Genomic DNA, 13,406 nt, shown 5'->3' on the forward strand with positions numbered 1-13,406 from the left:
TGACCCCAGTGGACAGGGTCTCAGAGGAACGTGTAAGTCTGCAAGATACAAAAATCCAGCTCATAGGGCTGTGGTAACTGGGTTGACCAAATAGCTACTCCTAACGCCAACACTAGAAGTAGCCGGGGATCATGCCTACGGTGATCGCTAGATGACTCGCGCCAGCCGGAGAATCTAACTACCCCTAGGAGAAGAAAACAAAGACCTCTCTTGCCTCCAGAGAAAGGGACCCCAAAGCAAGATACAAGCCCCCCACAAATAATAACGGTGAGGTAAGAGGAAATGACAAACACAGAAATGAACCAGGTTCAGCAAAGAGAGGCCAGCTTACTAATAGCAGAATAAAGCAAGATAACTTATCTGGTCAACAAAAACCCTATAAAAATCCACGCTGGAGATTCAAGAACCCCCGAACCGTCTAACGGTCCGGGGGGAGAACACCAGCCCCCTAGAGCTTCCAGCAAAGGTCAGGATACAGATAGGAACAAGCTGGACAAAAATACCAAACAAAACAAAAGCAAAAAGCAAAGAAGCAGACTTAGCTTGAAAAACAGGAACCAGGATCAGAGGACAAGAGCACAACAGATTAGCTCTGATATCAACGATGCCAGGCATAGAACTGAAGGTCCAGGGAGCTTATATAGCAACGCCCCTGAACTAACGGCCCAGGTGAGGATATAGGAAAAGACAGACGCTCCAGAGTCAAATCACTAATGACCACTAGAGGGAGCAAAAAGCAAAATCACAACATACTGTTCTCGTGACAGTGGGTTACTTCTGCCCTTGCCGGTCCCGAAAAGGCCCTGGATGCATGTTTCCATGGATTTTATTTCAGATCTTCCTGTCTCTCAAAGGATGTCTGTCATCTGGTTGGTTTGTGATCGCTTTTCTAAGATTGTCCATTTGGTACCCTTGCCTAAATTACCTTCCTCCTCTGATTTGGTTCCACTATTTTTTCAGCATGTGGTTCGTTTGCATGGCATTCCGGAGAACATTGTGACTGACAGAGGTTCCCAGTTTGTCTCTAGGTTTTGGCGGTCCTTTTGTGCTAAGATGGGCATTGATTTGTCTTTTTCTTTGGCTTTCCATCCTCAGACAAATGGCCAAACCGAATGAACCAATCAGACTTTGGAAACCTATCTGAGATGCTTTGTTTCTGCTGATCAGGATGATTGGGTGACCTTCTTGCCATTGGCTGAGTTCGCCCTTAATAATCGGGCTAGTTCGGCTACTTTGGTTTCTCCTTTTTTTTGCAATTCTGGTTTTCATCCTCGTTTTTCTTCAGGGCAGGTTGAGCCTTCTGACTGTCCTGGTGTGGATTCTGTGGTGGACAGGTTGCAGCAAATTTGGACTCACGTAGTGGACAATTTGACGTTGTCCCAGGAGAAGGCTCAACGATTCGCTAGCCGCCGTCGCTGTGTTGGTCCCCGACTTCGTGTTGGGGATTTGGTTTGGTTGTCTTCTCGTTATGTTCCTATGAAGGTTTCTTCTCCTAAGTTTAAGCCTCGTTTCATTGGTCCTTATAAGATTTCTGAAATTGTCAATCCTGTATCATTTCGTTTGGTCCTTCCTGCTTCTTTTGCCATCCATAATGTGTTCCATAGGTCGTTGTTGCGGAGATATGTGGCGCCTATGGTTCCCTCCGTTGATCCTCCTGCGCTGGTGTTGGTCAAAGGGGAGTTGGAGTATGTGGTAGAGAAGATTTTGGATTCTCGTATTTCAAGACGGAAGCTTCAGTACCTGGTTAAATGTAAGGTTTATGGTCAGGAGGATAATTCCTGGGTTGTTGCCTCCGATGTCCATGCTGATGATTTAGTTCGTGCCTTTCATTTGGCTCGTCCTGATCGGCCTGGGGGCCCTGGTGAGGGTTCGGTGACCCCTCCTCAAGGGGGGGTACTGTTGTGAATTCCGTTCTCGGACTCCCTCCTGTGGTCATGAATGGTACTTTGGTGAGTTCTGTCCTTGGACTACCTCTGGTGGCTTTGAGTGGAACTGCTGGTCCTTGAGGTTGGCTCTCAGCTGCCCTCGTTTATTGCTATGCTGGCTTCCCTATTTAACTCCACTCAGATCGTTACTTCATGCCAGCTGTCAATGTCTCAGTACTGGTTCAGATCTCTCTTGGATTTCTCTGATGACCTGTCTACTCCAGCAGAAGCTAAGTCCCTGCTAGTTCATTTGTTGTTCATTGTTTTCTGAACATATTTCTTAGTACATGCTAAGTTCTAGTCCAGCTTGCTATCATGATATTTCCTTGCTAGCTGGAAGCTCTGGGGGTGCAGAGTTGCACCTCCACACCGTGAGTCGGTGTGGAGGTCTTTTTGCACACTCTGCGTGGTTTTTGTAGTTTTTTGTGCTGACCGCATAGTTTCCTTTCCTATCCTCTGACTATTTAGTGAAGTGTGGCCTCCTTTGCTAAAACCTGTTTCATTCCTGTGTTTGTGACTTTCCTCTTAACTCACAGTCGATATTTGTGGGGGGCTGCCTTTTCCTTTGGGGAATTTCTCTGAGGCAAGGTAAGGCTTCTATTTCTATCTTTAGGGGTAGTTAGCTCTTAGGCTGTGAAGAGGCATCTAGGGAGAGTTAGGTATGCTCCACGGCTATTTCTAGTGTGTGTGATAGGAGTAGGGTTTGCGGTCAGCAGAGTTCCCACTTCCCCAGAGCTTGTCCCGATTTCTAGTTTAACCATCAGGTCATTCCGAGTGCACCTAACCACCAGGTCCATAACAGCCCACACGCTGAGCCTCATTACCCGAGGAGATCGGGCGCATGCTGAAATATAATTTGCAAGCTTCACGAAAAGAAACAAATTTACTGCGTTCCCCAGCAAATTTTTCAGGCAAAGGAAATTTAGGCTCAGCAACTCTTCCTGTCGCTCCAGCTTGCACATTAGATACTGCTAGTCCCTGTTGCTGCACTGCCCCCCTCAACTCAGTGACCTGTAGGAACAGCGCCCTCAACTGGCGGGTTATGGAAGTCATGGGATCCATGACAAAACACACAAAAAAAGAAACCCCTTTTTTTTTTTGCTGGGCCGATTATAATGTCACGGGGAGACTAGGTGAGTGGGAGCTAATAACCCGGGCCCCTGCAATTTCCTTCAGACTAGGGAAATCCTGACTGACCCGCTACCTGAAGTTTACACTGATGGTGTGCATGTCCAGACCTCGAACCTCACCCTGTCTCCTGTTTCAACCCTAGGCTGAAACCTCCGCCCACCACCCAGTGAAGAGGTAATACACCAATAACCACCGAAAGCACAGACAAGGATAAAGGAAAATATACACCACGCCGCAGTCACTCAGAAATACACTATAAATGTGCAGGGCAAAATAAACACAAATATAGGAAGGAGTAAATAAGACAAAGGAAAATACACCACCAGCAACGAATCTTTAACAACCAGCTCTCCACTCCAGACCGAGATAACAACGCACAAGACAGAAGCTATAATCGGCGACGCCCAATGATCAGGAGAACTATTTAAAGGCAATGGGCATGGCCCAGCTTCCAATCCGAGGATCAGGTAAATTAACCCCGGAACAGCTAGATAAAATCTAGCCGACGCCAATGAGCAAATAGTGGTCAAAAGCGGAATTACCGCTGTCTGTCGAACGACCTGGTCTGAACAGCATCCGACATGACAACAGGTTTGCAGTCTCTTTACCTGGTTTACTGAAGACTTCAGGCAGCCACAGTCCAGGGTGCCAGATCACAGGGCAGGCAGGGTCCGGCCAGCTTGGAAGCAAATCCAGAGTCTCCTTTACCAGGTGGAGTTAAAAGCCTTCCTCTAGCGCGGTGGTGTTGTAGTCCCTTAAAGCCTATGGCTTCAGATAAGGTCCTCACAGTTCTTCTCTCTGTCCCCCATATAGGATAGGACAATACCTGCATGATAGGTAACTCGAGCCTTTTTACAGGGACTCTAGCATGTCCCGGGCTCTATGTATTACTGTGTCTCAGGTGTGTGTGGCGGACAGGTAACTTCCAGTTCAGCTGTCCTGCCGGTCTCTGCTGTAAGTCGTAGAGTCCTTTACGACCTCGGTGGTTCGGCTACCGGTAATCTGTGCTTCAGAAGGAGGCAGCCTGCTCGTAGCTGGTCTCCCCTGATGTTACTCTCCTGTGCTTCGCTCTCCTTCACGCTCACTGAACAATGTCTTTTCCTTCTGTATGTCTCTTTCCAGGGGCTGTAGTACTTCAGACTACACAGCCCCTTATATGTTCTTCCTGCCTCAGACTGCTCCAGTCTGCTTCCTAGCACTATCTGTCTAACTTTTCCTCCAAGATCACAATATATATGCATATGCAGGGGAGTCATCTAGAAATAGGAACAAAAGCTCCCCTTTGTGGCCTGGAGTGTGAACATGTTGTGTGCATTGTGATTTCTTGATGAGAGTTATCCTTCATCGCTTGCAAACGTAGCTTCACTCTCCCCGTGAGGAAAGCAATTCTACTGTGATGACCAGGACCCTGGGGTGCCACACAAAAAAAATGGAATTCCACTTTTGACATGTTTCAGCGATTGTGGCAGCAACGATGAGCCCTAGTGCAGTATGTCATTTTGCATAGTCTGGGCCAAAGCAGTACTGATATGGTACAAACCATGCTTGCTGTGTGGGCAAAGATGAAGTACCTCTGAACTCTTCTGCACAGTTTTGAAACGGCTATTAAGATGTTACCGCTAATGATGCCGTCATTAGCATCACTATTTCGGTCATCTATATGCTGGAGCACACTTTAACTGGTCTGCTGGAGGCGGTGGTGGTTCCAGAGGAAGAAGAGGAGAATGCAGAACGGATAAAAATATCTCTATGTTCAGGGCTGTCGTCGCACAAGTGGGTTTCATGTGAGAGTGGAGTACAGCGATGGAGGGGGATCATGGTATGGTGCCAGACAAACTGTTAGTAAAGTTGCAGGAGCCGAGGAACAAATAGAGGAGGACAAGGAGGAAGAAGTGAATGGCACTCAACAGTCAGGAGATAAAGAAAATAATTATCCACTTTCTGTTATCCATGGTTAGCGGGAGGTGACGGAGGAAGGAAGCTTGAGTGTTATCTGCCACCAACACACCATGGACTTTGACTTCATGGAAGCATCCGACACATGAGCGCCTTATTGCTGCCCTATCTGCAGCATTATGCCCGTATTGTTAGGATTAGAAATAATGCTGCCTACTGGGTTGTCACTCTGTTAGATCCATGGTACAAGTGTAAATTTTCCCAGATGCTTCCCTCCTCGAAAGGGATGTGCACATGCTGGAGTATCAAAATATGCTTGTAGACAATCTTAAGATTGGTTTTGCCCAAGACAGCACTGAGGCACACAGTGGCTTTTAAAACGTCATGCTATTAACTGCGCAAGGGCAGTATGTAAGATAGGAGGCAGGTCACTGAAGGTTCAGTGACCTACCAATTTAGCCAAAATGATGATGAGGCCAGAGCACAAAAAAAACAGTCCACAGGCATGCCCCAAAGCACGAGCATCTCATTAACTCAAAACTGAAAACACAGAATGATTTCTTCAATGCAGGTATCATTTTAATCAGTGTAACAGTGGCAACCTGACAATGCCTGTAGTTTGCTTAGCAAAATCTTGATGACAGGTTCGCTTTAAGTAAGAATGCTGTGTTGAAATCTGAAGAAACAGTCCATGTATTTTAGCTATATTTTATAGAAACAATTGCTGAAAAAATTTAGTTGAGCATGAAGAGAAGTATACTCTAGGTTAGTGGTCCCCAAACTTTCTGACCTTCAGAGCCACATTCAGCTCTGTAAGAGGGTCGCGAGCCACATCCAGCTACTGCCTCCTCACAGTAGTGTCAACCAAAGCCCCCATTACAGGTATGATGATAACCCAAGCTTTTCCACACAAGTCACCCCTAAGCAGTATACCAAGATCCAGGTGTTTCAACCACACCCCACCACATTCAGTGTTCTCCCATCACGCCCTCCCAACACAGTCACATCCAGCTTCAAGCACCTCCTCTGACCGCTTCTATCATCCTATCTCTAGGGTACCATGCTTAAATTATCTCTAAACACCCAAGACCAGTAGAAGTGTACCCAAATCTGCTCTTTTCTGTAGGGCTACTCACAAAGTTCACCATTTTGAGATGTGCTCTTCATACCAGTTTACTAAATCCGGAGCTTATGCACTAAGCTGGCAGACTGCCGTGAACCACAATTCATGGGACCACGAGCCACATGTAGCTCCCGAGCTACCGGTTGGGGACCCCTGCTCTGGGTGGTACTTCTGTCCAACTCCACTTTAGTAAGAAATCTATCCCTATATGTAAATACGAAGAGACCTGTTAATCAAGCCTAGTCAGGCAAAAAAACCCGAAAAGCTACTTAGTGATCACCCCTTGGTCTGTCAAATTTAAAGCTAAGGTCTCTCTAAAAAGAGAGGGAAACATAGCTTCTTGAATTAAGGAAACTTGTCTCCATTTCATGCGGTCCATGGTTTGGACAGCATAAAATGACTGACATATTCCCGTTATTTCCTATTGTTTTAGCGATACAACTCTTCATGCAGGTCTATGCATCTCCATGGACTAGAATACAAACAAGCTCTACTGTATGTACTCCAAACCCATCATCATACTCTCTTCTATCTTTCTTAAAATTTGTTTGTTGTCAAATGAACCTTATCGGTGAAAAAAGTACCTCTTCTTAATTCTGTTTAACCTTGTGGATACTCAGCATACTATAGAAGAAAAGAAAATTATGGTACGCCATTTCAGGTAAACTTTGTTGGAAAATTACAGCAGTGTGTTGTATGTATACACTGTATTATAGGTACAGTATATACCCTGATTTAACTACAAGAAGTTAATATGTTCATATACATGATGTTTCATTGATTCACCATCAATTAAACTTACCTAAGTAACTGAAACATTCCACAGGGCACCAAAATCTATATAATTGAGATTGTGCTGTACAAGATAATTTTTTTTTACTATTATTGCGTTTTTTAGTGCTCTACCAAAAAGAAAAACAGTGTCTGTAATTTTCCATTTATTTTCTAAAAAAAAAACAACAACTCACAAATATAAAGAATGCTGTAACTGCTTTTATTGTGTAATAGCTGACAGGCATAAAGCAATGATCCAAAAGTATGTCTTATATATTTGTTTCTTTTTTTATGACAGACTCATTAATTTACTGTATGTTATTTATATTTACGATATTTAGGCTTTTCTGCAGCAAATTTCCTCTTTAAGCATTAGCAGTAACATTATGTAATCTCATAATTCATGAATTTTAGGATACAGATCCTTAAGTGGTCTGGGTTCAGTTTCTGAAAGACAAAATAAGACATTACAAACATTCATTACTAGATTTGCACAAAGATTATATTAAAATCATGTGAAAAATTAAGACACACTATGTCATGGAAATACTTGAAGATCGTGATCAACAAGGTAAAATATCCAGTGGGATGCCTAAGTATCACAGGCCTCTATTAGAAGAATTGACAACCATTCAGAAACTCCTGGACAGTGGCGTAAAACCTTCCAGAACCAGCGATTTGCCAGTTTTGTAATTCTTTTCCTTGAAGCACCTTTTTCAGCATCTTACCAGACATCTTTGCGATGGCTTTGTTTCCTGGATGTTTTTTTTGTTCCTTATATGAAATATAGTGGTGGGATGGCTTATAAAAGCGGGAGCCCCCAGAAGAATGGACTTTCCACTTATTTTAACCACTTTGTCACAAACACTGCCCTTCACTGCACAAATGACTTGGATGTGACTTTAAGGGGACTCTGCTTCTTAACTCACTCCTCCACTTACCTATTGCAATAGACTGACAATGAGCTAAGCGCACCCAGCAGCCAATTCCCCCCTCCACACCACACTTCTTACTGCTAACACTCATTGTATTGATAGGCCAGGGAGACCCCTGCGCTGGGTTATACACTAGTACACACATACAGCCAAGTCTTGCAAGTGCCTGAAAGGCACTTTTTTGCACTCTGATATACACATGGTAACACAACCACGCTATACTCTCCCTCTTCAGGTTTGTGGGTACATTTAGAGAAGCAAAGAACAAGCTTATTAAATTTTAGGTTTAATATATTGTGAGGCAGTGACAGGTGTTATATGCCAAGGTCGCTACGTGTCCCCCAGGATGCGCATAGAAAAATATTGAGGCCGCTGGAGTGAATTGCAGTCACAGATATAGCTGTGATTGCAGTACCAAATAAAAGTAAGTTTAGTCTTGGACAACCTATTTGCGCAAAGGAGATTTAAGAAAACCCTGCAAACTACAGGATGGCAGTTGGGCAGGTCTCTCCTTCCAGGTTGGTTCTTACAAGTGGCCCATGGCCACAGATTCCATTTTAAAACCCGGCAGCAAAGGGTTGGGTGTGTCACTCTTGGGTTTGCAAACTTCAGAGCAGGTGGCTCTGCAAGTCTCAGCCTGTGTGAAGTAACATGGAGTAAAGCGAGGCCAAAAGGCCTGGCACCCCTCAGGGTGACACAGTGGTGCAGTTGCCCATGCAACCGGTCTCAGATACGATCTGTCTTGATTCACGGCTGCGATCCAGAGGTTGCTGCTTGTTTTCCATTTGTGAGTACATTGGACAGTAAATATGCAAATTGTCTCTTCTGAGAAAAAGAGGACTTAACTCTATAGCGCCACCTGTTGGAAGTAGCGATCCAACAAGTCACAAGCAACCCTTTAACGAGTCGTGCAATATGACTTAGGATAAAAGCCAAATCAGTATCTCAATTCGCAGACACGGTGTTTCGGGCTGTTGGCCCTCGGACAGTAAAGAGACTTTGTTTTGAACTTTCCTGTGGTCACAGTCTGTCTGTCACTGCACCAACCCTCTTGCACTATAATGTGAAAAGAAGTACAGTGCTTACGTAGGTAACAAAAAGACAAAATAATACATACACACAAGGTAAAAAGAGTATAAGACAAAAAGGGATAAATAAATTAAGCTCTTACAGATTAGATCCATGGACAATTCTTTGCAGAAGATTCACCACAGAAATTGGGGCAGATCTTCAATACACAATGTCTCTTCAGGAGTTTTTTTGTGGGTTTAGATATTACAAAGAGTTTCTTTCACACCCCTCCTCCCGGACATGTGAGATGACGATGGCTAATTTTATGTATGGAAAGGTGATCCATGATTCTTATTTATTTGAGGAATAATATGACCATCACATTTCGCCATCCTAGACTCACCAAACATGATTAAGATATATCCATAATTCCGGTTGATGTTACATTCTGTGGTTTCCAAGAGCCAAATTATGGTGCTTGAACCCATAGAAATGATTATGCCCCCGTACGCAGATATATCCATGGATTGTTTGGACATCAGATTATTGTTATACATGAAACCACTTATCTCTGTAATTGCAAACAAAAGTTTCTGTACCAAATATTAATTTATGTTTTTCTATTGTATCAAATACTTATTTCATGCAATAAAATGACATTTTATTACGTAAAAATTATACAATGTGATTTTCTGTGTTTTAGTTTTATATTCTGTCTCTCACAGTTGAAGTGTACCTACGATAAAAATGACGTCCCTCTCCATTCTTTGTAGGTGGGAAACCTGCAAAATCAGCAGTGTATCAAATAGTTATTTTCTCCACTGTAGATATGGCAGGAGAAATATGGCATTTTCATGTCTGTCATTAATGTCCCTAGTATGGAGACATCCAGTCTGTCTTAGGAGCAATAATATTCACCTTTGATATAACACCTGTTTGCTAACAAGGAAGTCCACAGTTAGGGTATGTTTCCATGTTCAGGAAACGCTGCGTGTTTGACTCTGCGTAGAGCCGCAGCATCAAACAAGCAGCGTCCAGATGTTACAGCATAGTGGAGGGGATTTTATGAAATCCCGTCTCCACTATATGTGGTAACACGCAACCGGCGGCCCTGCGATTCCGGACATGCGGCGCTTCTTTTTAGATCGCAGCATGTCCGTTTAACCTTGCGGCGCCGCTGCGCCGCCGCAAGGTAAAACACAGGGCCCTATGTGTGGGGTGCAATGATTCCGGATGTGTGCAATGAACACATCTGGCATCATCGCGTCTCCAGAAGGGGGCAGAGCTTTGGGCGGAGCGGGTTTGCCGCTCAGTCCAAACCGCCGGCCATCCTGAACGTGGACACATACCCAAAGGGTATGTGCACATGTCAGGATTTCTTGCAGAAATTTCCTGAAGAAAACCGGAAATTTTCTGCAAGAAATCCGCATTTTTTTTTTTGCGTGTTTTTTCGCGCTTTTTTTAGCATTTTGCAAGCGTAATTAGCTTGCAGAATGCTAAAGTTTTCAAAGCGATCTGTAGCATCACTTGGAAAACTGACTGACAGGTTGGTCACACTTGTCAAACATAGTGTTTGACAAGTGTGACCAACTTTTTACTATAGATGCTGCTTATGCAGCATCAATAGTAAAAAGATATCATGTTAAAAATAATAATAAAAAAAAAAAATGGTTATACTCACCTGCAGACAGCCGATCTCCTCAGCGGCGTCCGTTCCTATAGATGGTGTGTGTGTGTAGGACCTTCCATGACGTCGCGGTCACGTGAGCGGTCACATGAGCGGTCACGCGACCAATCACAAGACCGCGACGTCATCGCAGGTCCTTCACACACACCATCTATAGGAACGGAAGCGGCAGCATGCACCGGAGAGGCGCGAAGACTCCGGGGGCCATCGAAGGTGAGTATATGACTATTTTTTATTTTATTTCTTTTTTTTTAACCAACTATATGGTGCCCAGTCCGTGGAGGAGAGTCTCCTCTCCTCCACCCTGGGTACCAACCGCACATAATCTGCTTACTTCACGCATGGTGTGCACAGCCCCTTGCGGGAAGTAATCAGATCAATGCATTCCTAGGTGTGCGGAATCCCCGCAATTCCGCAAATTTAATGAACATGTTGCTTTTTTTTCCGCGATGCGATTTTTTCGCGGAAAAAAATGCAACATTTGCACAAGAAATGCGGAATACACTGTAAATAACAGGAGGCATATGTAAGCGTTTTTTTCACGTTTTTATCACGTTTTATAGCGAAAAAACGCGAAAAAAACGCGAAAAATACTGAACGTGTGCACATGGCCTAACAGTTTGCTGGTCCAGAAACTTTCAGCTGCTCCATAATTAATTAATTTACACACAGAGGAGAATGCTTCAGTAATTTTGATTATTTTAATCTATAACTCAATCTACAACATGCTTCTGAACATGCGTTTAACCTCTGCATGTGTACCAACTCAAGTTAAGCTGAATTTTTGTGTTTTTTTTCTCTGTATTGTTGCATTCTGTGCAAGCCAGGGTGTGGCCTCCCTGTTTCTGAGCTTGAGATTATATATAAGGCTTCCACAGTCTAGTGTTTCACTGGTTGGGCCCAGTCCTTTTGTCTGCCCTTATTCACACTGAGGTCAACATTGACACATAGTAAGGTTTTAATATTAGACAGTGTAGGACTGTCCCGATCAGAGTTACCTTGATGAGGTGGGATGGCTTTTGTGCTATTTTTTGATCAAAAAACAGTATTACTAAACAACTCTGTGTTATTTAAATGCACTTTTGCTTTTTTACTTCGCTATATCAGGGTTTTTGCTTACTTTTTTTCTCTTGTAGGTTTTAACATGCTTCTGAAGCCTGAATGGTTAAAAGACATCACATAAGACAGAACATATTCACAGCAAGTCCTTTTGACAGTCGTGTGCATATGTTCATTGTTTTTACTGTTTTTTTACTCCTTTACAAGCATGATCCTGGCTGAATCAGCCTAAAAAAGATGTTGTATTCACATACTCTAACAGCATTTGTCTTCTCATATGTGCCAATCCAGGGGTGTAACTGCAATTCCAGCACCTACTATAGTTAAACCCCTCCAAAAACTATGTGGTTCTTGTATATGTGGAAATGTAAATAATAGAATAAAACATTATAAAAACCTAAAAGAGATCTAATTGCAGTTGACTGGTAGATAATGTATGCAAGAGGGATTTGTTGCTTGCACAACTGATATTAAATCTCCCACTTTTTGATAAGATTTAAGCCTTGTTCAAAAGCACATATTTTCAGTTATTGTTTGTGCTACCCATATGCTACTGTAACAATTCAATCTTCATACTGTACAGAAAATAATATTAATTTTATTTATATAGCTCCAACATATTCCTCAGCGCATAACAAATTATAGAGGGGATTTGTACAGACAATAGACATTACAGCATAACAAAAATCACAGTTCAAAATAGATACCAAGAGGAGTGAGGGCCCTGCTCGCAAGCTTACAAACTATGAGGAAGAGGGGAGACACAAAAGGTGGATGGTAACAATTGCTTTCGTTGTTCGGACCAGCCATAGTGTAAGGATCGAGTGTTCATGTAAAGCTGCATGAACCAGTTAACAGCCTAAGTATGTAGCAGTACAGACACAGAGGGCTATTAACTGCATAAATTGTATGAGAACATGATGCAAGGAACCTGATTTTGGTTTAACTTATATGAATGGACCACACAGGGATAATTAGGTTAATGCATTGAGGCGGTAGGCCAGTCTGAACAAATGCATTTTTAGGGCACGCTTGAAACTGTGGGGATTGGGCATTAATCGTATTAACCTGGGTAGTGCATTCCAAAGAGTGGGCGAAGCACGTGAAAAGTCTTGGAGACGGGAGTGGGAATTTCTGATTATTGAGGATGCTAACCTCAGGTCATTAGCAGAACGGAGAGCACGGGTAGGGTGGTAGGCTAGGCTGAGGCCAGGGAGGAGATGTAGGGTGGTGCTGAGACATGGAGCACTTTGTGAATGAGGGTAATAGTTTTGTACTGGATTCTGGAGCGGAAGGGTAGCCAGCGTAATGACTGGCACAGGGTGGAGGCAGCGGTGTAATGGTTGGTGAGGAATATAATCCTGGCAGCAGCATTCAGGACAGATTGGAGCAGGGAGAGTTTGGTAAGAAGGAGGCCGTTTAGGAGAGAGTTACAATAGTCCAGACAAGAATGAATGAGTGAAACAGCAAAAGTTTTTGCAGAGTCGAAAGTAAGAAAAGGGCGAATTCTAGAAATGTTTTTGAGATGCAGATAAGAAGAGCGAGCCAATGATCGGATGTGGGGGGTGAAGGAAAGCTCGGAATCAAGTATGACCCCAAGGCAGCGAGCATGTTGCTTGGGAGTAATGATGGAACCACACACGGAGATGGCAATGTCAGGCAAAGATAGGTTAGTAGAGGGAGAGAACAAGAGGAGTTCAGTTTTTGACAGGTTCAGTTTCAGATAGAGGGAGGACATGATGTTAGAGACAGCGGTAAGACAATCACTGGTGTTTTCTAAATAGGCAGGCGTGAGATCATCATCTACTGATTGTTTGTCCAATAGGGGCAGTATACAAAGAGAAGAGGAGGGGGCCTAGGACTGA

The 13,406-nt window shown here is 43.5% G+C and overlaps 1 protein-coding gene across 11 annotated transcripts in view; it reads right to left on the reverse strand.

Moving 5' to 3' along the window:
* Nucleotides 1-7,046: 7,046 nt before the first annotated feature.
* Nucleotides 7,047-13,406, reverse strand: part of LOC143788318 (complement factor H-related protein 3-like) — a 249,585-nt gene continuing 243,225 nt past the window's right edge. For all 11 annotated transcript variants that reach the window (XM_077277890.1, XM_077277889.1, XM_077277888.1 and 8 more), the window contains one exon: nt 7,047-7,296. In XM_077277890.1, the coding sequence (XP_077134005.1) occupies nt 7,290-7,296 (7 nt within the window). In that variant the 3' untranslated portion in view covers nt 7,047-7,289. The remainder of the gene's footprint in view (nt 7,297-13,406) is intronic.

This window comes from Ranitomeya variabilis, chromosome 8 (genome assembly GCF_051348905.1).
Source record: "Ranitomeya variabilis isolate aRanVar5 chromosome 8, aRanVar5.hap1, whole genome shotgun sequence".
NCBI lineage: Eukaryota > Metazoa > Chordata > Amphibia > Anura > Dendrobatidae > Ranitomeya > Ranitomeya variabilis.